Here is a 25,506-nt window from a genome sequence, read left to right as displayed (position 1 = left end):
ACCTTTAGAAGGATCTCCCCTGCAGGATTCAGTCTGTTTTGTCTCTCTCCCCCAAGTCTCTTGATTCTCATCTTCCTGCCCTCTCCTCTCTTTCAGCCTGTGGGAACCTAGAAGTCCTGCCTCTTTCTTTCCATGGAGCCATTGGCCACTGGCACCTTTATTGATAGATCAAAAACCAACTGGGGCAAGAACCTTCCGTGTCAGTAAACACAGATTCCTGATTAAGTCAAAGCATCACAGCCACTCATTTACATAGGAATGTGACTTAAGTAAAATTAAAGATTTTCTAAATAATTGTGACATTAACTCAGAGAATATTTTTAATTTCCTTTAACTTTCAAGCTCTATAACACTCACTGGCTTTACTTTTTGAAAAGTTATGGTAGAGGTTTAGAGTCAGGTGTGCCCTGAAGTAAAGGTAAAAAATATAAAAACCAAATGTAGTGAACCACGAAGTGATCAGAGGTTAATCTGTTTCATTGTCTAGTTAATGATTCTGAAACAATCACATTATAATATGCAAATAATTTTAACAAAAATAGTGAATGCCATTCTAAACAGTGTTAATATATATGTCATTGTTTTTAGAATCCATTTAAAGAGAAACTTCTAGAAATTATGGCAAGCATTCAGACTTACTGCCAAAAAAGTCCAATGTCAGATTTTGGAACCCAACATTATGAGCAGTGGGCCATTCAAATGGAGAAAAAAGGTAATTTGGGTTTTGACCTAACAGCTTTTCCCTTGTTTACACCAAGATTTTAGACAATCCTCACAGAGCCAGAAGCAACCTGAGAGCAAATGGAGCATGAACCAGAGTTGATGTTTTGGGTGTAGGGCAAGCCCACACATGTTCCAACCCCTCATCTAAGGAAAGAGGTGTCTATTCATACAGTTTTCACTTTCATTTATTATATTTAAAGTATTAAGGCAGCTATCACGAGCTCTGTCTCCAAAGGCAGTTTTACTGAGCTGTTTCCCAAGCTCCCCCCCCCCCCCCTCCGCTAAGGTTCAAGTCCACGTTCCTGCTCACACTGAGCTCAGGCAGCAAGCGATGGAGTTGAAAACCATCCTCTTTAGGACTCATGGCACATACAACATACGGAGCCTTGCTCATGCCAGCACCACGGTGAAGTTACTTCTGAGCCATAAACTGTTTAAGCTCACAACACAGTTGTAGGATAGTTTTCTGCCCTTTGCCTCACTCACAGAGTCTATTCTTCCAAAGCTGCTAAAGACGGAAATCGCAAAGATCGCGTCTGTGCAGAACATTTGAGGAAGTACAACGAAGCCCTACAAATCAACGACACGATCCGAATGATTGATGCATATAGCCACCTGGAGACATTCTACACTGATGAGAAAGAAAAGAAGTTCGCAGTCCTCAATGACAGCGACAAGAGTGATGACGAGGCCAGCAGTTGCAATGACCAACTTAAGGGCGATGTAAAGAAATCTTTGAAACTGGACGAAACGGATGAATTTCTCATGAATTTGTTCTTTGGTAAGATTCAATATAGAACAAACCATGTGTTCCTGCGCCGTCCTCTCAGACAGGAACTCACGGCTTTAAGTTTTCCAGAAGGCTCTCAAAATTCATCTTGAAAGAAAATCTCATGAGGACGGTGGTTTATAATTTGATATGACAAATTAATTTAATTTAATTGTGTGACCATAATCATTTGATCATGCAGTTTTACTGCCAAGACTGTTGCAATTAATTAATTAAATAGTCTGAGCACTAAATATAATCACAAGATTACCTACCTATGAGTCATGTCTTAGTGTATCATGTAAAATTTGCCAGTGTAATTTTTTAAAATTTACTCATGCAAACTAATTTTATTTTTAATAGTTTTTAAGTTATGATTTTCTCTAATAAATCAACTGAAATTAGACCTGTGTATGGCACACAACAGGATGTGTGAGTACGTTGAGTGGGGTAGCTAAACCAAGCTAATAACATGAATAATTATTTTTAAAGATAACAAGAAAATGTTGAAAAAACTAGCTGAAAACCCAAAATACGAGAATGAAAAACTCATTAAATTAAGAAACACGATACTGGAACAATTCACAAGGTCTGAGGAGTCCTCCCGAGGAATTATTTTTACAAAAACACGACAGAGCACCTACGCACTTTCCCAGTGGATCATGGAAAATGCAAAGTTTGCGGAAGTTGGAGTCAAAGCGCATCACCTGATTGGCGCGGGGCACAGCAGTGAAGTCAAGCCCATGACTCAGGTGCGACCTCCTTTTGTAATCCATTGCTTAAATTTCAATGAGTCTTCCCTCATTGCTTGTAATGGCTCTCAGTTCATTGACCAACTCACAGGTACACTCGCAGAGGCTCTTGGCTTTGGTATATAGTGGCCAATATATACCAAGTACCACAAGGCTGATAGTGGTCCATGATGAGTTATGGAAGAAGCTAAAGTGGAATCCCTTCCTTTTTTTATAAACGTACAGGAACTTCTCGAGTTTGGCACCTCTTATAAAAACAAGTAGCCTTTACCTCAATAAGATCATAAAGAAATGTTTACAATATACAATATAGTGGAAATTCAAACCTGCCCAGCATGTGTGGACTATAACCAAAACTGAAAGAATTAAAGTCCTGTCAGTGTTTCTGCCGTTTTATCAGTTTTAAAAATTATATTATTAATTGTGTGTACAGTAAAAAAACAAACAAACAAACAAACAAATCTGAGTGAAAAAAAAAGAGAGAGAGACACTTGTAAACTGTGTAAGCATTTCAGTGTTCTTCTGAAATCTCAATTCCCTTGAATCTTGGCTAGTGGAAAGCATGTTTCAGGTCTGTGATATTGTTTACATGAGGGAATGAACCAAAACTAGTTAGTGTTTGTGTAAAAAGAGAAACTTGAAATTGCCCACTCTGACATCCAATCTTTGCATACTCCCTTGAGCTATAGCCCCTTATCCGGTTTACAGCCAGAACATCCAGCAGTGGACTGTCACCTTGTGAACCATAGCAGACTCATCTGTCCTGTTAGCAGTTAGCTAGATACTTGCTCTGAGGGCCGAACACTGAGCCTGCAATTTCATATTTAGATACTGTTTGAAATTAAGGCACAGTTAGATGTTAAGATCCAAGACATCATTTTTACCATTGGATGTGAAGGAATAGGGCAGAGGTTTGCCACAGAGTTGTCAGGGGTCTTGCTGTGATGTTCTTCCATAGTGGTAAGCCACATAAAAGGTCACTTTACCTTTAAGAAGAAAGGAAAGGGCATGGAAGAGCATTCACTTGCTCAGGATGATGAATTTTACGTAACATATAAGGATGAAAGTGTGCACCGAATGTCACATACGCTAGCAGCTTCGATAAGATCTGAGTGGATATAAAGTACCAAGGACTGTCCATATCGGATGAGATCATATTTCAATATATTTATATTAACTTTCAAAGTTGACATTAAAAGAATTCTTCCTGTAATTACTCACCCACTTTTAATTGATATTGTCCTTTGAATAGACCTTATGTTAAAGTTAAACTTTCCTCAGAATTACAATTATAGAATCGTTTTCCTTTTTCCTGTTCCAGCTTCCCTTCCTGGACTTTTTAACTTTTTCCTGTCGCCTTTCTGAAATATTCCATAGGTTTCTTTCCTGGATGGTTCTTAAAGTGACCAGCTATAGGATATATAGATAGGGAATTTTCGGTGTCTCAAAAGTGATAGAAAAATCTTGAGTGAGTTTTTATTCCCTAAATATCACACTCTGACATTAATATATTAGAAGGTAAACCCCATTTTAGCCTTGCCAAAGCCTTTTCTCAGCCAGCAACACCTCTCCCTTTCTTCCTTTCAAATCGCCCATCAATTCATTTCCTTGGCATAAAGAGCGCTCTTCCCACCTCCAGACTGCAGGATGGAAATATTTTTGTTATTGTGTGGTAATCCCAGATTGGAAATCAAATGTTGTCTCACCATCATGTCTTTGTTCGTTGCCAAAAACAGATGGCAGCAAACCCATGCATGAGCTAAGCCTCTGGTTTACACTGACCAGTTGCAATTTATCATTTCTTCTCCTAATTAGAAGATCTGAATGTGTTTAGCATCACAAAATTTAATTTATTAAAAATGTTTCCACAGACTGAACAAAAAGAAGTCATTAGTAAATTTCGCACTGGCGAAATAAATCTGCTTATCGCTACGACGGTGGCAGAGGAAGGCCTGGATATCAAAGAGTGCAATATTGTTATTCGTTATGGCCTTGTCACGAACGAGATAGCCATGGTCCAGGTATGTGCCAGACCTGTGCCTCGCATGTTTCCTCTTGTCCCTGTGCTCCTATGTGGATTCCTCCCTTTTACTAAGACAGCATAAATCCTTTTTAGGTGTGTTTCTGCTAAAAAAAGACCAGTGTTAAAAAACTGCAAGACACTGCTTTTTATGTGACTGCTGTTTCTTGAACACCTATGGCAGGAACCTCCTGTACTTTAACTAACAGCTCTATTTTGATTGCTATGTCTATGTCCTGGGCATCTCCCTGATGGTCCCTGACTGCTGGCCCGAACTGCCTTTTTTATGCATAACCTCAGCAGAGTGTCCCCCACTCCCATCTGGGGTGGGATGAGCACCCTCTTGGATCCCAGTTCGGGAACGGATCATGTGGGGCAGAGCTATCCAAAACATACGTCTGGATTTTCCAAGATCATGAATGATATTGGCCTCATTACAATGGTCAAAGGAGGCCTCCTCAGTCTTAAGATGTCAGTGAGCCCCCAGAGGGATAAGGAATGTGAAACACACTGACCACAAATCCCACACAGACCTTAGGGAGCTCTGCAGTTCTGTTTTCCTCCCGCAGTCAACTTTTCTACATTTTTGATTTTTCATAAAATATGGAGTAGGGTCACTTACAAGCACAAGGAAAAAGGAAAGAGAGAAAGAAAGAGAGAGAGAGAGAGAGAGAGAGAGAGAGGGAGAGGGAGAGGGAGAGGGAGAGAGAGAGAGAGAGAGAGAGAGAGAGAGAGAGAGAGAAAGAAAGAAGGAAAGAAAGAAAGACTGATTCTGTTTCAGATCTCTCTTACTCTTCTATATTAACAAATTCATGATATGTAGAAAACTTAAGATGAAGAAAATATACGACATTATTCTTAACATGTGAAAGTTTTCTTTTTTCATCCTTAGGTGGGTGACAAGTTGTAGAAGATGAAGCTCATTAAGCAGCCATCTTGCTAGCAAGCAAGATTATTTCAGGGAGTGACCTATAGGTCAGAGGCTTATGACTACAATATGTGTGTAATTTGCCTTCAGAATAGTATTGTAGTTGATAGTTAAGTTCCTGGGCTAGGTATGAAAAGCTTATACTATTAAAAATATGTCTATACTACTTTGAGTGATTGATCCAGCCTAGTGAGTCCCACCCCTGGTCAATGCTAGGTATTTATGTTCCATTGGATGGCCCAATATCCATGCACAAATGGATGTCACTAAATGCATGGCCTCAATGGTCTTTAAAAATCAGGAAGAGGGCAATGAAGGTATATGTGGAGGTGGGGGAGAGGTAAAGGGGAGGCCTGAGAGAAGTTGGAGGGGACAAATGGGAAGTGGACAGTATCATATTTTGTTGTTTACATGAATAAAAATTTTAAAGAACAATGATGAAATCGATGAGCCTAACTTTTACCTTCTTAAGAGGCCTATAGAAATTTGACTCATGATTGTGTGCATTTTCCCAGAGAAATGTACTTAAAGTCCAAAGTAGGCTTCCAGGAACAGTTCTGTTGTGCTCAGAATCCCTGGTGCCAAGGTCAGAGATAGGCCTTGTCCTCATTCATCCTTCCAAATAGATGGCTTTACTGTCCAAGTCACTGCTCAGGGTTTCTGTGGTGTAAGACAGTTGCTCAGGGTGCAATGGGGCTAAATGGGTGGTTGTGTTATTTTGGCCCCTAAGAGTTGCCAAAACCATTCTAGAACATTGAATTAAAGAACAGTCAAGTTCAAAAATTTATCCACAAGCCGTGGGTAATAACTACCTTTACTAAAAGTAGGGAGATCATTTGAAGACTGGGATTCTGAACAAAGACTATCTTCTCAGTTTCAAACCATGAGAGCTCATAACAAGACACAACACTTCCTTTTTTTGTTGTTGTTCACATTCTCAGGCCCGGGGTCGAGCCAGAGCTGATGAAAGCACGTATGTCCTGGTCACCAGCAGTGGCTCAGGAGTTACCGAACGGGAGATTGTTAATGATTTCCGAGAGAAGATGATGTATAAAGCTATTAACCGTGTTCAAAACATGAAACCAGAGGAGTATGCACATAAGGTATTATTCTTGGCCACCACTGAGTTTAGTTTTTGCCTGAAAATGGCTATATTTGATTGCCACAGATGACTGTGTGGCTACTTCTTCAGGCAGAAATTGGGCTGAGTTACCAGCTTATGTTGGAAGACTTGTTCTTAGTCCAGATTCAAACACAAAGCCTCCAAATCTGGTGTGCGTGGTGTGTGTGTGTGTGTGTGTGTGTGTGTGTGTGTGTGTGTGTGTGAGAGAGAGAGAGAGAGAGAGAGAGAGAGAGAGAGAGAGAGAGAGAGAGGAAATGCTGAGGGAATTTTGATCATTGCAGGGAAACCAAACATCAACTTTGGTAATATAAATTTAGGATGCCCTTTTCCAGAAAGACTTGTACAGCTCACTCATTCAGACCTACCTGGTAGTTTCAAATTGATCCAATCTATATATACGAGCACAGTGTCTTTAATATAGAAATATTTATAAAATGCCTATTGTCTCCCAGACACTATTTTAAAAGAAGAGAACATGGTGAGAAAGCACATCATAGTGCCCTTGCTATGTGAAGTAGAGCTTCTAGTGTGTGCTTGCTGAGTGTGGGGAAAGACAATAATCATAACCTTAACAGTATTGTGCAAAGCATACACAACTAAGCAGAGCCAGGCTTGGTGGCTCATGTCCGTAATCCCAGCATTCAAAAGGCTAGGGCGGCAAGAGCGTTACTCAGTGAGTTTGAGGCTATTTTGGACTACATAGTGTGTTGAATATGAGCCTGGGCTATGGAGTGAATCCTATTCAAAAACCCCACAAAACAAAACAAAAACTCAAGAGTAGTAACATATAATGGAAAACACAACTAGCTGGCTACTTTTGAGATATTGACACCGAGGCTAATTCTGAATGATTACAACCTATGTAATAACTCATATAGCTCCTTCTCAATTTACTAACAGAGCTATTTGAATTGGGTGAAGGAAATGCAGTGGGGAAAAAGAATATATTTATACAATATTTCAGGAAACTTTCATACCACTGAAGTAAAGACTGTAACTCTTATAATAGCAAACAATCCATTTAGAAGAAAATTCACACCCTTGCATATGGGTGTGAATGTTAGTTTCTTAACATTAGAATTGGCTCTACCCTAAATAGAGTTTTAGGGAAGGGAAGCTTTCAAATTGTTGTGCAAAGTATATAACCAACTCCAGGGTTTCCTGGCCAGGTTTTCATACAAACATACATTTTAAACCCCCTTAAATGTAAAGCAAACCAAACATTTTCCACCAAATAATCCTACTATAGATTTATTCCCTCATACTTAGGACTAAAGGCATAATTGCAAATCAGTGAGATTCTCATAAAAGCTGAAGTGTTATTACTACATTGTCTAGTTCAGTTATAGGACAATCTATAGTTTAAAGGTCAGATTCCCCCAATCTGTAGATTGAAACATTGTAGTAGTTAGTCTTTCATTATTTTAATGAAATACCTGAGAAGAGCTGACTAATGTGAAGAGGTTCATTAGTTTGACTCAAGAGTTAAAACTATAAGGTCTAACAACAAAGTAGAAGGCTCTGTGAGGCCTCACGCCCTGATCCATTGTCGCATTATGGCAGGAATGCATATGTCCCTAAACTTCTTTGTGCTCTCTCTGTTCTTACAAAACCACCATAATTCAATCCTGTGGGTTCAACCCCTAAATCTTAATCCAAGATTAATCTCTTCTCAAGGGCCCCACTTCTTAGCACACAGCTACAGTAAGTATCACTTCTCTTAATTATTAAGTTTTACTTACACAAGACTGTGGATTCAATTCCTGCATGAGTACAGAGGTGCAAGCCATATTCAAATCCTAAGAAAGGATTCCCAGAGGGACTCCAGGATGGACTGACTGTCTTTCTCCGTTTCTCTTGAGCAAGAGATCTGCCCTCCCAAGACTTCTCACTCGGGCAGATGAAAGAGAATGAGAGCAGTGAAGTGGACCAAGTCCACAGCTATTATGCTCAACGCCCCCCACCCCCCACCCCCAGAAAGCATTACTACACAGTCAGTTACTAAGAGAGCAACTCCGCCCGTCAGGTTTGAAATGCCTTTTAAACAGATTGTAGGCAACCACTGATAAATCGTGAGAGTTAATCCAGAAAGCAAAATCTATTTCGCATGTCATAAAATGTCAGTTTTACTGAAAACTTAAAATTATATTAAACATCTAGACTGAATCCAAACACTCCCCCCGCCCATGACCTCACCCAAAGACTTTCTGCCTATCATTTCTTTGTGCTTAGACTTAGGTAAATTCCAGTAGAAGAGGAAAAACTAAGTTTATCCCACGCCATTATCTCTTCATCTTCTAGAGTACAATCTACCTGTGATATGCAATTTTCAGCTCGTTTACTTCCATAAAACTAGGGAAGAAATTGAATACTCTCTTCTTTTCTCCACACAGATTTTGGAATTGCAGGTGCAAAGTATCCTGGAAAAGAAAATGAAAGTCAAAAGAAGCATTGCAAAGCAATACAACGACAATCCATCGTTAATAACACTTCTCTGCAAAAATTGTAGCATGCTGGTCTGCTCGGGAGAAAACATCCATGTCATTGAGAAGATGCATCATGTCAATATGACACCAGAATTCAAGTGAGTGCAGCAAGATCCTTGTTTGCATTTCTTTAGTAGAGACAAGAATAATGGCATTGTACACATTGTGTTTACAAGTGAAAGGAAGATCTTTTTCCCCCATCAAACCGTCCCCCTTTTTAGTCCCTCAAATAGAATCTCATTTCTTGTGTCGGCTTTGAAAGTAATCTCTATTGAGATATGGAATAACGGTAAGATCCAAAGCAATTTTGATGTAAAGTACTTAATTTGTGGATATCAGTATCTGCTCTCATTTTTTTTTTTTTTTTTTTTTGCTTTTGAATGACTGAAAAGTTAAAACATCAGCAGACATCAAAGAAGACCAAGAGACAATGTGACATTTGTGACATATATGTTTAGGATGGGGACATCCACCTGATATTTTACAAAAATTCTGGGGAGCAGAAAATGAGGAAGAACCATGTGGGTCATCATCAAGTCCAACATGAACCCATGGCTACATAATGTCATTTTGTCACATGTCACTAACAATCCTTCTTCTACAATAATTTTTAGGGGACTCTACATTGTAAGAGAAAACAAAGCACTGCAAAAGAAATTTGCTGATTATCAGACCAATGGAGAGATTATCTGCAAGTGTGGCCAGGTGAGTAAAATCTCATGGGTTCAGTTTTAATTTATGCCAAAGGAATGTTCCATTGAACGTTGATTTTCTCCTTCCTCTTCTGTTTTCTAGGCTTGGGGAACAATGATGGTGCACAAAGGTTTAGATTTGCCTTGTCTTAAAATAAGGAATTTTGTAGTCAATTTCAAAAATAACTCACCGAAGAAACAGTACAAGAAGTGGGTGGAATTGCCTATCAGATTTCCTGATCTTGACTACTCAGAATACTGCTTGTATAGTGATGAAGATTAGCACTTGATTCATGATTATTTTAAAATATTGCCAACTCAACATTGAATATGATTTTAATTGTTGTTTTCGCTACACTACTGAGCTAACTCTAGAATATGTAGAGGATGCTTTTGTTTGGCTTTCAGTGATGTAACAGAACACCAAAAATGTAAACATCTTATTGGTTGGTAAATGTAATTGGTAATCAAAATTGTCAATTTGATGAGTTCTAAAATCACCTGGGCTCAGGGAATGCCCATGAGGTATTGTCCTAAATTAATTAAGGAAGATCTGTTCTCTGTGGGTGATCTCGGGCTACATAAAATTAAGAAAACTAGCTGAGTCCACATTTGCTCTCATAACTTTGCACTTCATTGTGCAATGCAATGTGGCAAGCTACTTCAAGCTCCTGTCACTGTGACTACCACACAGTCATGGATTAAAACCTCAAACTGCAAGCTACAATAAATCATTTCTTCCAAAGTTGTTATGGTCAGGGTGTTTCATCACAGCAACAGAAAAGTAACTAAAACATCAGGGATAAGGAAAATCTACCAACAATACTCATAACTGCAAAGTGTTATAGTATTATGGAAACACTGGAATATAAATGAGAACCCAAGTACCAATATTAGCCCTGTCACTGATTTTTTTTTCCAGATCTATTTATTTTATGTCTATGTCTGCTTGGCCCGCATGTATGTATGGGCACCATATGCATTTCTGGTGCCTCTGGAGGTCAGAGAAAGGCACCAGATCCCCTGAAGTTGGAGTTATAGATGATTGTGAGCCACCACGTGGGGGCCGGGAATCAAACATGGGTCCTCTGCATGAGCAACAAGTACTCAACCACTAAACCATTGTCCCAGACTCTCGGTCACTGATTTCCACAGTCAAGTTCATCTCCTCAGTTCACCCTTCTTCCGCAGCCTCCTTATGGTGAAATGTTGATTGAACTACCTGCTTCTATTGACACCCTTCAGGGTTTTAAATACACCTACGCATTATAGCAGCTGTTTTGTATGCCAAACATCTAGATGTCGTTTTCTTACAAGGCTGAAATCAGTTTCAGCCAGACTGTTCTGATCCAAAGGCCTTGAAGGAGGAAACGGTGCTCACTGACAATCCGTTTCCTTGCAGCTGTCTGGCTAGGATTTCTGTTTTCTTGCTACATTTCCACCAGGAATTGCTCTCACATCCTAGGAATGCTTTAGCCTGTGGCTTCTTCAGGAAGGCCTCACAGTACATATCATGTGTTTCTTCAAGGGCGAGCAGTAGAAACTCTCAAAGCTACTAAGGAATCTTATGTAACTTAACTATAGTATTAGGAGCACAATACATTATGCTTTGGATGAGGCATCTTATCGATAAGCAGACTTGAAACTTACTCTGGATTGTTAACTGGTAAGATTGGCAGTGACCTGGGATAAGGATGTCTGGGCATTCCTATCCCGTGTGGCTGGTAGGCCATGCCCACACTCAAAGCAAGGGGATATAGATAATTCAGGATATCACGCATGAACTGACATGATTTGGGAAGGAATCTTGGAGGTCATTTTATAGTCACTTGTTCATTTTTTGCTGTTATGATGTATATCCATAGGTGATCATATTGACAAACAGGAAACTCGATAAAGAAAGTAATGTTATTAAAACACAGTATCAAGTGGGTTCAGGCTTGCTTCTTCTGCCTTCTCTTCTGCAAACACAGTACCATCCTGGAATACGACCTAATCATCTCTTATGATGAAGGGAGTGAAGAAAGTATTTTTTGTAGTTTTTTTTTTGTAGTTTAATTCCATATTAAGATATCTTGAATCTTTTATTGATGAGAACTGAGCCAAAATGAAAATATTAATCAGAACTCTTAGGAATATAAATGGACAAAAGAAGAATTGGTTTTCTTAAAATACTTGAAGCATTCCATCTAAATCTATTTAAAGTATTGTTCTATTCTAAAGAATTTTGGAAACTATGCAGGAAATCAAATATCTAAGATATCCAAGTAGACCACTGTAACATATATATTCTGTTTCTGAAACATCAACAAATATCAGGGTGTATATTTGTTTGGTTTTGTCAATATTTTATTTCAATAGTTATTTCTAAATTAAAGATGTATATTTCAGATACTATTAATTTAATATGTGATGATGTATGGCAACTTAAACTTTAGTAGACACATTTTTTTTTAAAAAAAGCAACTACAGATTGTTACATCTTGATAAATTGTTATTGAACACTGTAATATCCTTAATATCTTGGCACCGATTGACAGAATATACTCATGATACAAAGTCATGAGTCTGGGACTTAGAGTGGCCATGTCTTAGTTCTTTGGTTGTTTGAATGACTTTCACCAACTTCCTGTCGCATATCTGTGTTCTCCTGAGTCATGCACAACTGGATTAATGTTCCTTCACTGCCCTAACCCATGAATGCCTTGTGCTTCTTGCTCCATGCCTGTACTTTTTCTCTCAACCATAGCCCATGGACATGAAATGACTTCTCAAAAGCCATTAATACATGTCACAAGTAAATGTTCAAAGTGGACTGTGCTATAAGAGAAGTAGGTATTTTCTTCTCTGCAATTCAGTATCGGTTAGAGCAGAAAGTACTGCCTTGGAAAAAAAGACATTGCAGATGTTTACAATTCAACTGAAAGAGCTATGGAAGAGTCAGAGTCCCTCTTGCCATTGTAGCTTTTTAAACGTGCAAGTCTCAAACACACACTTAGGAGAAGAAGATGAAGAGAAAAATAGATATCTAAATTGCCCAACTTAAATCACTTCCTGGGCACCCGTGACATTCTGTGCCTTACCTTATACTCCTGCTACACTGCTATAGTACTTTCTGGTCACTCTCGTCTTTATTCAAATAGGAAGGCATTCTTTGACACTTCTTCGGCAGATATTGTTTATGACTCTTTAAAAACACAATCCAGATGTTACTCCCTAGAATTCAGGCTGCATTTGCATTTCCAGAAGGGAAATAGAGAGAGCTTGTAAGGAAAGTATTGCTCATTCTCCCGCAGCATAAAATACTCATGAAATCTCTAAACAAGAGCGTGAGTCAGAGCAAGAAGCACAAAACAAGGCACAGAGTTGATGCTGTTCTAAGAATTGTAAGATTTATGATGTTAATTTGAAACTTTAAAAGTTTGTTCATTTTTGCAGTACTTAGTCTTGCTAGATACGTCTTTGTTTTTGTGCATAGAGTGTGTAATAAGATCAACTTGGATGAGGATCATTACTAGTTTGGGAACTTTGAGACAAAGCCACTTAAAATCTTTGAGGCCAAAGGACATAATGACTATATTGAAGAGCTGTTATAGACATACAGGCCCTGAATTGAACAATGCCAGCAGTTAGCATGCACAAGAAAGAACCACAAGGCCCAGTGGAAAGAGTCTTGGGACAAGCTGAAGCTGCTACAGTAGTCAAGGAATGTGAAAGAGCATAGTAGTAGATATGCATTTAATCTTTAAGTAAAATACATGCAGAATTGAAGTCTGTCACATCAACACTTATCATAAAAGGCCATCCCAGGAAAGAGTAACAAGCATGTTTGTTAATGTGCCATTCAAGGTGGCTAAGGGGAGGATTTAGCCTCTATGGGCAAAACACAAAGATCAATGTACACATCAGTATCACTGTATTCATTCAATGGCTTTCAGACTGAACCAGGTCCATCTGAGAATGATTTTAATTATGACTTGCCTTCTCCTCAAGAACTGATAGTAACTCTGATTGAATCAGGGACTGCATGAGAAGGAGAAACTGGATTATCAGTAGTAACTTTTGTATAGCACAAATGATAGTTACTTTCTCTTTGATATCCTAAATCCTTAAACTTTTTCTCAGATCCAAAGAGCCAAAATATGAACTATGGAAGCTTATCCTAGCCTGGTGAGTCTGACTGATCCTCCCCACTCCTCATATCCATTTCAGCTCCCAGAACTAGTCCCAGACTCCAACCCAGGACCAGGAATCCTATATGAAATGGGCAGTCCTGAAGATCCACCCATACAAGCAGCATTATGCAGATTGAACAGATTGTATTTATATTTTAGGGACACACATGCACACACACAAACAATGACTAGTTATTCCTGTGTCCAGTCAACAAATGTACTAAATGAATTAGATAAAAGTAAGTGATTTCTACTTAGGGGATTGCATTTTTAAAAACCAAGAATAATGAATAAATAACATTTTCTTCATGGTTTTCAGTATTTAAGAATCAATACAGAGTAGGCTAATAAAGCAGTAAAAAAGTTTATACTAAAGAGGGATGGAGGAAAGAGAACCATCTTAGGATTTAGAGTGTTGGAGAGGTTCCCCCAATATCCTCAAAGTTGTTAGCGTATTTGAGGGTGGAAATGTCAGGAACCAATGCCTTTGACTAACTGTAGAAATTAATTAACTGTAGGAAGCCACAAAAAGATAACTTGCTATTAGTTGTCTTTACGCCTTGGAAAAGCAAAAGCCATTCTGAACACATTCAGGGTAGAAGCATTTTTGCTTTGAAGACTATGATAGATGGTAGATATTTCAAAGTTAGTAATGTGTGGATAAACATCTTTGATGAAGTAATATTTCTAGACTTTACTTATCTAAATAAATGCCTATACATTAAGCCAAATATTAATGAGATTCAACTCTTCTGTAAGTATTTGGGGGCAAAAAACCCTAATGCTGATGTGGACTTCTGATGAAACAGAGGTCAGCAATTCTCTGAATGGAACCAAAAGGGGAGGAAAACTCTGTGTCTCTGTTTTGACCACACCACTCTTGTTTAAAGAATGCCCTGAGAACAATAACATTTTCCAGAAGTTCTAGACAAAAGACTTAGCAACAAGCCAGTTAGAGTCACCTGCCTGGGTTAAAGTCATTGCTATATAGCCATTCCAAGGAAAAGGATGCCCAGAATGTACAAATTTTCTCTGAAGCCAAAGACTGGCAACATTCAGTATTGGTCGCATGTTCATCCTCATGAGATATACCTTCACAAAATCCAGAGTTTAGTATCAAAAAATGCTTAAAATTTTTAAAATATGTTTTTGATGCATCTCCAGTTTGACTGAATTATGCAGTTGAGCCTAGTTGGTATTTCATCAGTGAAAATGAACAGGAGAGTGAGGTCAGTAATGTAATGAGCATAGATGGCCTTTAAAGGGCTTTGCATGACAGAGGAAGAGAGAGGTGGAGATTTTTAACAGTGGCCATTTTCAGACTGAGAAATGAGTCAGGAAGCAACAAAATATTTAAAGCACAGAAGGAAAGATGTGTCTTGGGAGACAGAGGAGGATGAACACACAAGTGAAGAGGGAGAGGAAGGCTGGACAAAGAAGGTAGTTCCCATTTGCATTTAGGAAGCAAAAATGCAAATGTAAAAATGAATGAAGGATAGACCTTAACGTAGAAATCCGGCAGAAGCTAGGATTAATTTTGCTGTCACTCACCACTAGACTCTCTACAAAGACTGGAGGATAGAAGTGAAGGCCTAAAGAAATCAGTAATGAATTTTAAATCTGCTTCGATGAATTCATTAATTGCTCCTCAGAAACTCAGACTACTATGGAGAACTGTGGTTAGCCTACTCAGAAATAGCAAATATAGAAATAACTTTAGTAAACACATGCAGGATACTAGGCTGATTTATGTTATATTTGCGCACTCAAAATGTTTTCAGAAGATGGATGTGGTAGCTTGTGCCTATAATCACGGGCAGGAAGATCATCTCCAATGAAATTAAAGTCAGCTAGAGATCGCTTTCACAGAAAAATAGAAACAGAAAACAAGAAAATAAAACCAGAAAATTCAAACAAAAACCCCAAACCAACTAAAGACACACACACACACACACACACACACACACACACACACACACACACACAGAGGGCAGGGAAAATTAATGCTCCTAGCATGTCATTACATTTGGAAGAACTCAATATCAACAACCAAGTTAATTAAAAACTCATTTAAATATTTACTTTTGGTATGCACAAAAAAGATAAATACACATTACACAAATCTTTTAATTCCTTTGAATTTTTTTTTTCCAAAAAAAAAAAAAAAACCCAAAACAAAACAAAAAACATTCACTGTTTCATGAGCTGATACACTACTGTGGGAACTAAAAAGGGGGCAGGGAAAGGAGGGGGAAGAGAGGATAGCCCATCGATGTCTGGCCAGAGTTCCTCCTATGCTCTGGGCAGACAGACGCAGGAGGACTGCCAGATGCTTTCCACTTGGCCCTGGGTAGGCATCTAAGCCACCTACCCTAAGCCACTGACCCCACTCATTGGGGGGTGGACAAGGGACAGCCCCCGAAAACAGGGGGCCCCAGGGCAACACCCTGTAGCCCTGGGTTTATGGGAGAGAGGGCTGAGGGAGAGAGGTTCCCACACAGGGGAGAGTCTGCACGGTTGAACAGAATCAGTCTATGCTTTTAGAGCTTTATTATAGAAAGGCAGGGAGAAAGAGAAACGGTAGAAGAGAGACGGGCCATGGCCAAGAGGAGAGAAAAGGGAAATGGAGAGAGAGAAGAAAGACTAGACAGTAAGAGGGAGAGAAAGGAAGAGAGGAGCAAGGAGAGAGGAGAGGAGAGAAGAGAGTAAGGGGAGCAAGAACAAGAGAGCAAGAGAGCGAGAGTGAGGAGGGGCCAAACAGCCCCTCTTATAGTGGGGCTGCTTTATCTTACTGTTGCTAGGTAACTGGGGAGGAGTTTAGCCTGAAGGTCAGAAGCTTGGGACATTGTCTACTTGACTACTAACCATGCTTCTCTTGTGGGGGGCTGAGGGGGTGGTACCTTCAACAGGAGCCAGGGTTCCAGGAGACATGAGAGAACTCCTTCTCTCCCATGTAGGTGAATTATCAGCACGGGGTCCCAGGGTTCAACATCTAGCCTCAACTGGAAACCAGGCTGTCTGTGTATAGCCCAATGCCCCACATACTACTTCTATTTTTTTTCTCAAAATTCTTTGGCATTATCTTCATCAAATGACCTGGTATTATTTTTATTCCCCCAACCCTTTCTGCCAGACTTCTTTATAGAGATTCCATGTGCAATCATTTGCCTCTACCTGTTCATTATCTTGAGCTTTATAGATGATCAATCCATGAGTAGCTTTTTTGACTTAGAAGTGGGGCTTGGGAAGGAGAGAAATTTTGTGAATATTCATATTATAGTATCAGAGTATCCCAAGTGGCAACCAATTCATTGTCCCTTTGTCTCCAAACACAACCTTTGGAACCCTCTGAAAACACACCCTGGCCCTTTAATTACTATTGTCTTGCAGTAGCTAGTGTTGAAAGTCACTGCAGAATGAAAGAACTTTGCTTCTTGTTTCCTGGGTGTGTTTGCACTAAAGGAAACTCCAGCCTCCACTGCTCTGATGGCACCTACTACTGGCAGTGCTTTGCAGTAGGCAGCTCTCCTGGCTACACACTTAAGCAGTTGTGTTTAGTGCCTCTGGTGAGATATCTGCTGTGAAGTTTTCCCTCATGAAACTCCAGTGACTTCACACATCTTCATTATTCAATGGCTCTCACTAACTCCTCCAGAGATGTCTGGATCTTGGTCTCACATTCTAACATAGTTCTAAGAGTGGTGATCAACAACATGTCCTGAGTCCCAAGTGGAGAAAATGTGTTCTAGTCAAAGAACTGAATGAACAGAGCAAAGTAGTTAAGCAGGCACTTACAAAGAATGGCTGCAGCTGTGGAGCTGGAGTGGAGAGGAGGCCACATGAGGCCCTGGTGACTACTGTCTAGGGTTGCATTTAAGCCAAAGTAATCAGAAACCACTGGGCATTTTCATCAGGGGAGTGGAAGGAATTGATTTTCTCTGTAGTCAGTCTGATGAAGCAGTAGGAAGGGGCAACACAGACCCAGAGAGAACAGTTGGATGGTATCAGGCTAGTTTACCAGTATGGATCAATGTAATGAAAATGGAATGACAGAAAGGAGGTATTTTGATGGGAGATTTGTTGATACCAGGATACAGAGAATCAAGGAAGAGAAAAATCATGGGTTCAAAAAGGAGGAACCCTCTAATACATTGCTGTGGTATTAACCTGTGTGACAAGGTATGGACTTTCAGGAAGGAGCCAAATGGCCTGTTCTTGTGGAGAGGGCAAGGATCCCCAGCAAAGAAGTCACCATTTCCATGAGAGGAGTAGGTCGCTGGTCTTCAATTCCCCTCTCTCAGTAAGAATAGCAACATCCAGTGTTTGGGCTCTGGGATCAAACCGCCTCTGTTTTTAATTAGGACACTTTCGATTATCCTTCAAGTTTTCTGATACAATTGCTTACTTTCACTCTCAAGTCTGTAAAATGTGAAGAAGAGTAATAGTGTTTACAGTTCAGGCATAATCAGATAACAGACAGCACACCCAGGGCAGCTCTGGTGCAAAGTAAACACCCAGTAAATGTTTATTGCTAGCTGCTGAGAAGTGAATTAGTGAGAGGATCAAATGAGAAAATGTGTGTGGCCTAGAAAATGAAGCACTTGCGACACGAAGAAAGAATCCCAAGGCAAAGGCAAAGTATCTGGTCTTAAGAACTCTTTCATGGGTGTATTTTTCTATTAAAAGGAAGCTTTTTGTGTGTGTCTTTATTGGGAATGAATTTCTTTTTTAAAAAAGATAGCTCAAATGTCTTGCATAAAATAGAATCACTTAGAAGTAGATAGAGAAAGGGGGGGATGTTGACAAGGAATGGTGGGGAGGGTGTTGTAGAAACAAGGCGAGGAGGCTACAGCCCAAGTGGAAGAGCTGGCTTGTGGAAATCCCACCATTGTCTCAAACACCAGTAAATCTGCTCCATACTACTTGAGCCAGTGGTATTTGGCTCCAGTCGTCAAGGCTGTCAGGGATGATATAGACATCACACACATAGGAAAGAGATATAGGGAATTCTGAATAACAAATGCTAAACACACCATACAGTGAGTGGCACAGAAGTAGTTAATAAATATAAATTTCCTTTTCAGACTGAGGTATAAGCCATCATCTCTGATCTTGAGGAGTTGGTGAGTTGGTTAAGGGTTCGATAATGAGAGGTGTGAGGGTATCAGAGGGAAAAAAATGGGCATATCAGAGAGTGCAACACTGAGTACAGGCATCAGAGTTCAGAACAGCCAGCCATCAGCTGAAAACTTCCCTGTATTATTTGCGAAACCCTTCTGAATTAGAAGAAGTAAGCAATTTAAGTAACACCATATATATTAAGTGTTCCATCTATATTAATTTAATACAGTTTCAAGCATAGATTGTGGTAGGAACTGTGTTCTAAATGGGAAAGACAGAAGAAGAAAGACTAACATATTTTACACGTCTATTGGAATGCCATGCTGTGTCTGCATTTGATGGAGTGCCATACTGTGTCTGGGCTTGCCATACTGTCTGGACAATATGATGTCATTCTAGTTTCTTAAGCAAGGAAATGACATGTTTTAGGAAAAGAAAATGACATGTTTCTTGTTATTCTAGCTTCTTGAGCAGGAAAATGACATGTTTTGGAAAAGATGACCTACAAGGAGTTAACAGGCTAAATCATTGAAGGGGGGAAATTTGGAAAGAAAAAGATTAAGAAAAGAGTTGGAAGCAATCATCCTGGCTGAGGTAACAGAAATCTGGACTTGGTCATTGGCAGTGGGAATGGAAGGAAAGATTGATTCTGGATGCTTCTGTAATAAAATCACTAGCTAAGAAAAATACTGCTGGCACGAGATTGATGGCAATATATAAAATAAATACAAAAGTGCAGCCCAGTTGGTGACAGAAACAAATACAAGTAATTTATTTGCATCACCTTATTTTTGCCCTGAATGTGACTCATAGCTCTGTTTGACTGTCGTCTGCTGCCATGAGCCCTTGTGTTGCTGGCATATGGAATCACTATTTCATTGCTCCCGAGAACTTGTTCAGTGAGCTCTAGCTATTTCCTATTCAAGACTCATTGATGCCTGGCTTATGGCTCATGTGATGCTCTTGTATTGAGAAAAGGGTTTAAAGTGAGTCGGAATCTTCTTTAGTTGTCAATGAGGTCAACCCATTGGCTTCCAAAGAACTCTGCTTCCCTGAGGGAGTGGCCAGTGGATGGTGGTGACTAACTCCCTGTGTTCATCTCCAGTCTAGCAACAAAAGAAAACCGAGCTACAGCTTTCTGCCATTGAGCATAATGCAGAAAAGCGGCCAGCTGTAAGGAAGAGAACGGTCACAGCCGTACCCTGTTCTTTGACTTACCGCCGCCAGAACTCTCTATGTGCTGGGGGGTAGCTCCCTATCACATAGACTACCCAATGTATAGTGTTTTGTTATGACAGCAGAGGCTGACTGATGTGTCTTTCAACAGCCAAGTAAAGAGTTTGAGACTAAAATTCTAACACTCCAGAAAAAAGTTGTTGGATATCTTTAAAAGGTTTTTTTGGTATACCTTAAACTTTTATCTGAGATAATGATAGTGTTAATACTTTCAGATTCTTTTTGGGTAAAGTTAGAGCTTGGTGGTAGGATACTTGCTCAGCATTGGTGAGATCATGTCTTTGATCTCTTAAACTGAAAGAAAGAGAGAGGGGAGATGGGGAGAAAGAGGAAAGAGGAAGAGAAAGCAGAGGATGATGGTGAAGCAGAAGCAGCAACAGAAGGAGGAGGAGGAGGAGGAGGAGGAGGAGGAGGAGGAGGAGAAGAAGAAGAAGAAGAAGAAGAAGAAGAAGAAGAAGAAGAAGAAGAAGAAGAAGAAGAAGAAGAAGAAGAAGAAGAAGCAAAGCAGAAGCAGAAGCAGGTGGCAGAGAAACCCTCTAGACCAAGTTTATAATTATCTAATAGTCACATTTTAAAGTTAAATAGACAAAATTAGAAAAAAAAACTTGTTTATCTAACTCTTTAGATATACTTTCAAGATGAAAATTATTAAGAAAATGTATCTTATTTTATTTTTTCCAAGTTTTCAAAAAGCCGATGTGTATTTCATGCAGGCTATACTGCAAGTGATCAGCAAGCATGTGTGTCTGGTGGCCATAGCAGTAGATGCTGCAGCTCTAGACACTTTACTTTTTAAAAGAAAAATGTAGACAGAGTTTAGCTTAAATGCGAAGTTTTCAGTCCACTCCTTGAAGGTTATTTAACTCTAAAGTCTTTCCTTTTTCTTTTCCTTTTAGCTTTCATATATTCCAGTTGTGCACACACACTCCATCAAACACTAAATAATAGTTGGTAATAGATGGTTTGAGACTCCTGTAGTTTAAGCGTATCTTACCCCCAAATTCATGTTGTGATCTAAAACCTAATACACATGTACCAAGATGGGGCCATACGAAGCCTTAAGAGCTCTGCCTGCACAGATGGGATTTGTCACCCTGTGAACAGCTTGAGAGACTCTAAGTAGAACTTTCTGCCCTTCTTCCATCTGCCATCAGATGCTACAGAAACAAGGAGCTGCCCCATACCAAGTGACTTGATCTTGGACTTAGGAGCCTCTTCAACTCTGGGAAATAAACTTACATTGCTCCTAAGTTTCCCAGTCTCGGGTTTTTGTTAGAACAGTGCCCCAGACACAGAGAAATCTCTTCAGGGCCAGATTCCAGTACCTGAGCCTGACCGTTCACAGCTGCCACCCTATAGCTACTGTCCTAGGCTGTGTCAAGTGCCTCAACTAGCATCGTTCCCCTTTGCAGCTGGCTTGAAGCCAAGTAGGAAACACCCAATGGGGATCACAAATCTGTTTTATTCACTCCAGTTTTGACAACTGTGAAGGGACATCCCAGCTCCTGAGATCCTGGTCAGGCTGGGTAAGGCTACCTCTAAGATGTACTTCCAGCTAGCATTTCTTTCTGCGCCATCCTGTCTCCTTCAACTTCTCTACAGGAAACTGAGAGCAATGCCCCGCCCCTATTCAATAACCAAACAAACCCTACTTGCATCACTCCACCTTTTGGGTCTGGGTACAATGAACTCTACTTACGAAAGAATATTGTCTCTCTCTGCAGTGTGGAGTTGTGGCAGGAAAGGACCAGACTTCCTCTGATTTCTCTTATCTTGTAAATAAAAATTTCTCCACAACGTAGATAAGACCACAGCTCCTTCTGGCCCTTTCTCTTTATGCTCCTTTACTTTTACCACCGTTCTTTTTCTAAACATTAACCTTCTTAAAGACCAGAAATAACAATGGGAGAGATAGCACGTTCAAAACAGTCAGTTCCATCATTGGGCTGAAGCGTGAGACAATTATCACCAGACTAATTGGTCATTAACAGAATCGTGTGATTGTTACTCTTCACTTGACTTGACAGGTTTGGTGTCACCTGACAAGGTGCGCGCGCCTCGGGTTGTGTTTCAGAGAGCATATCCTGAGAGCTTTAACTAAAGAGGGGAACAAATGTAGGCAGCACCATCCCATGGGCTCAGGTACAGACTGCTTAAAAGACTGAAACAAACCGTGAAAGCCACATGACCGCTGGCAGCCCTCACCACCTGCCTCTGAAGATGGACACAGGGTGCTCACCGACTTCCCCGCTGTGGCCACCATTCCTTCTATGGAGAGCTGTATTCCCTTGTGAGTCATTAGATAAACCATTTACCTACTAAACCTCACTTTGTCAGGTATTTGGTCACAGAAACAAGGGAAGCAACTAATACACCATACAGAAAGCAGGGCATCCACTAAAAACATGGCTGCTTCTATTTTCTTGGTTCTTTGGGTCTATCCGCTGGAGTGGAGATGCAGCTCAGTTGCACGGTTTGCACCGGGTTTAGTTATTAACATTAGCGCTGCATCCTCTAACACAGTCCTCACCTATTTTTCATCCTGAAAGAGCTCTACCTTTCCAGACACTCTTTCTATTTCAATGTTATTAATTCTGGCTCTTTGCCTTCACTTCCCAGAATGCTCCACTCACGAATGGACTCCTGAAAGCCTTAGGCTGGCAGACAGTCCTTTCACGAGGCTAAATCCGGGGCAGAGAGTGGAGATACAAAGATCCTCTTTATCTTGAAGCTTGGTTTTATCTGTTACATACTAGTGTCTGTCCCTGCATAGTAGAGCAAAACCAATCCTAGAGCAGTGTCACCCACGGAGACCACAGCCTCTCGCTTTTTCTTTTCATTATCTTACTGGTTCTCTGTCCTTCCTCAAAACTGAGGCCACACCAAGAGTGCTTTTACCAGAATGGAAGAGGAGCAATGAGGAAAGGTAGAGATAGCTATGAGAGTTTGAGTAGAAGGGAGGAAAATCCAACCCCGTCACAACCATTGGGTCCCAATAGCTGCAGAGGTTCTACAGAGCTCTGAGGTGCCCTTTGCAACACAGCATCAGCTAGGCATGGTGCCACCAACCCATCAGCTCAATCAAGGTAAATAATTTATTAAAACTCATCCCACGGTTCTGAGCTGCACAATGATTTTCCAGATCTCTACCACTTCTGAAGTTCAATTAAATAGCTGTTTTTTAATGATTAAATGATATTCCAGTAAGATCGCACAATTTTAAAGATCCTAGTTACTAGAACCACAGTATTGGAAATTCACTGATCAAAATGTCATAGGAAGGTAACACGGAGTTTGGTTAAATCTCAGTTTACTAATCCATAAAAGAGATACTTCCAATAAATAGCCGGTAAGGTTTTCTTCATTCTCAGGGAGAAAAAAACAATTAGCCGCAGTAAAGTCTCCTCTTACTAATGCTCCACTTATAATCTAAACCCTACAACTGTGTAGAAAGACACCCTGATGCAGTAGCACGGGATTACATGTCCATTGTGTGATAACAATGGCTGGTATCTGATTGCATCTCAGAAACAAACTGGACCGTTTACTAATAACACCACTCGGAGCCCAGACAACACTCACCCTCTCTGCCCTCCCTCGTTTATTTGGCCATGAGTATTTATTAAACACGTATTTTAAGCCAAGTGCTGTCTCTAAGCCCTGGGTATGTGGATAAAATAAATATCTGCCTAATGGAGTTGTGTAGGGGTAAGAGCCAAAAGCCAGTAAGTGAGAACAATATTACAGGATGTTGGAGTGTGGTGAGCTCTTTAGAGGCTAGAAAGAGTAAGAAACAGTAGAAGTTTTGTTTTTTTTTTTTTTAAAGGCAGTTTTATCTTTATTTCCTTATCTAGTTATATATTTATTTACTTTTGCAGTACTGAGGATTGAACCCAGGGCCTTGGGATTATGGGGAAAGCACAGTACTAACGACTCAGCTATCTCAGTATTTGCATACCTCCCCGCCCCACAAGAGGTCAATTATATCATATTACATTTTATTTAGTTTCATTTATTCAATTATTTTCATCATCATTATCATCATTATTTGTGGGTTCTCTAAGGGGGACAGTTTTTGTTTGTTTAATGTTTTAAATATAATTGCTTTATGTAGGTCTGGAACTTCCTAGATAGTCCAAGCTGGCCTAAATCTGGTAAGCTTTCTGCTTTGCTTTCTTTCCCAAAACAAATTATCCCAACCAGAAAGATGGACTGATTTTAAATGGGTAATAAGGCAACATTAAAAAGAGAACATTTGAACAAGGGCTTTAGCACATTTACTGTGTACTTATCCATAAATTTTACATCCTCATCTCTCTAGTTCTTTCCTGAAGTCTACTAGACATTGAAACTGGCTTGTAATTTAAGATCAGGACAAGTCCCGTTTATATTTCTCTTTTGACTTTCAGTCCTTAAACTCTCTGAGTTTTTATTTTATGTCGTTTATCTCTTCTATCATACTATATGTTGTGAAAAATCTACCACAGAATACTGTTTGGACATGAATTTGTAGAACAGTAGTTCTCAGTCTCGGAGTCATGGTCCCCTAGGGGGTCATATATCAGATATCCTGCAGATCCAATATTTATATTACAATTCATGAGAGATGTAACTTTACAGTTATGAACTCCCATTGAAACAATCTTATGGGGGGGGGTGGTCACCACAAATGAAGGACTGTATTAAAGGTCCATAGTGTTAGGAAGGTTGAGAACCACTGTAGTAAAAAGTCTTCATTAACTGGCCAGCAACTACACTGGATATTCACCAGCCTAGCAAGGAGCCTTTCTCAGGGTGAACTTTTAAGCACAATCACTCGTGTGTGTGTGTGTGTGTGTGTGTGTGTGTGTGTGTGTGTGTGTATGTATGTGTGTGTGGGTTGGCATTCCTTAGTTAACAAGATCAGCCAGAAATAGAACTTCAAAAGCCAAAAAACAAGATTTAAAGACATTTTCAGAACTATAGACTTTGGTGGATTATATCTTTGTTTTCTTTTTGGCAGGGGTCCTATCTATAGGCTGAGTTTTACAGCCTGAATGGCACTTCCATCTTGGAGTCAGCCATGCTAAGGTCTGGGATCCTACTAAGCCCTAGGGCTCTGTTACATGACCCATCTTTGCTATATATGGATAGCAGCACATATAGATAACAGATGGTCAGATAGGTACATATATGATATATAGATAATAAACAAGTAAATTAAAAAGATAATTTTACAAATATGCAGATAATAGGTAGAAAAAGGATAGATGATAAATAATTAATAAGTAGATGGATAAATGATCCATGACTGATGGGTAGATGATTAGATGGAGAGAGAGAGAGAGAGAGAGAGAGAGAGAGAGAGAGAGAGAGAGAGAGAACATGATAGATGTGTTCTGGACATGATAGATTTGTTCTTCCTTTCTTTTTTCTTCTTATCTTTCTTTTTTTTCAGACTCTTAAGAGCTCAGGTGATTCTTGTGCACCTTGGTTAGGACC

At 39.8% G+C, this 25,506-nt stretch overlaps 1 protein-coding gene across 3 annotated transcripts in view; it reads left to right on the top strand.

Moving 5' to 3' along the window:
* Positions 1–12,067, top strand: part of Ifih1 (interferon induced with helicase C domain 1) — a 50,638-nt gene extending 38,571 nt beyond the window's left edge. For 2 of the 3 annotated variants that reach the window (NM_001164477.1, NM_027835.3), the window contains 8 exons: positions 589–712; positions 1,229–1,504; positions 1,985–2,244; positions 4,116–4,265; positions 6,134–6,295; positions 8,709–8,899; positions 9,416–9,506; positions 9,597–11,892. In NM_001164477.1, coding sequence (NP_001157949.1) covers positions 589–712; positions 1,229–1,504; positions 1,985–2,244; positions 4,116–4,265; positions 6,134–6,295; positions 8,709–8,899; positions 9,416–9,506; positions 9,597–9,776 — 1,434 coding nt within the window. In that variant the 3' untranslated portion in view covers positions 9,777–11,892. Of the gene's footprint in view, positions 1–588; positions 713–1,228; positions 1,505–1,984; positions 2,245–4,115; positions 4,266–6,133; positions 6,296–8,708; positions 8,900–9,415; positions 9,507–9,596 lie in introns of all 3 variants that reach the window. The other variant, XM_006500187.4, reaches the window with a different exon arrangement.
* The last annotated feature ends 13,439 nt before the right edge of the window (positions 12,068–25,506 follow it).

The sequence above is a fragment of the Mus musculus genome, chromosome 2 (assembly GCF_000001635.26).
Source record: "Mus musculus strain C57BL/6J chromosome 2, GRCm38.p6 C57BL/6J".
Taxonomy (NCBI): domain Eukaryota; kingdom Metazoa; phylum Chordata; class Mammalia; order Rodentia; family Muridae; genus Mus; species Mus musculus.
The sequence above is the reverse complement of the archived record's forward strand: the minus strand, read 5'-3'. Positions and strand labels throughout refer to the sequence as shown.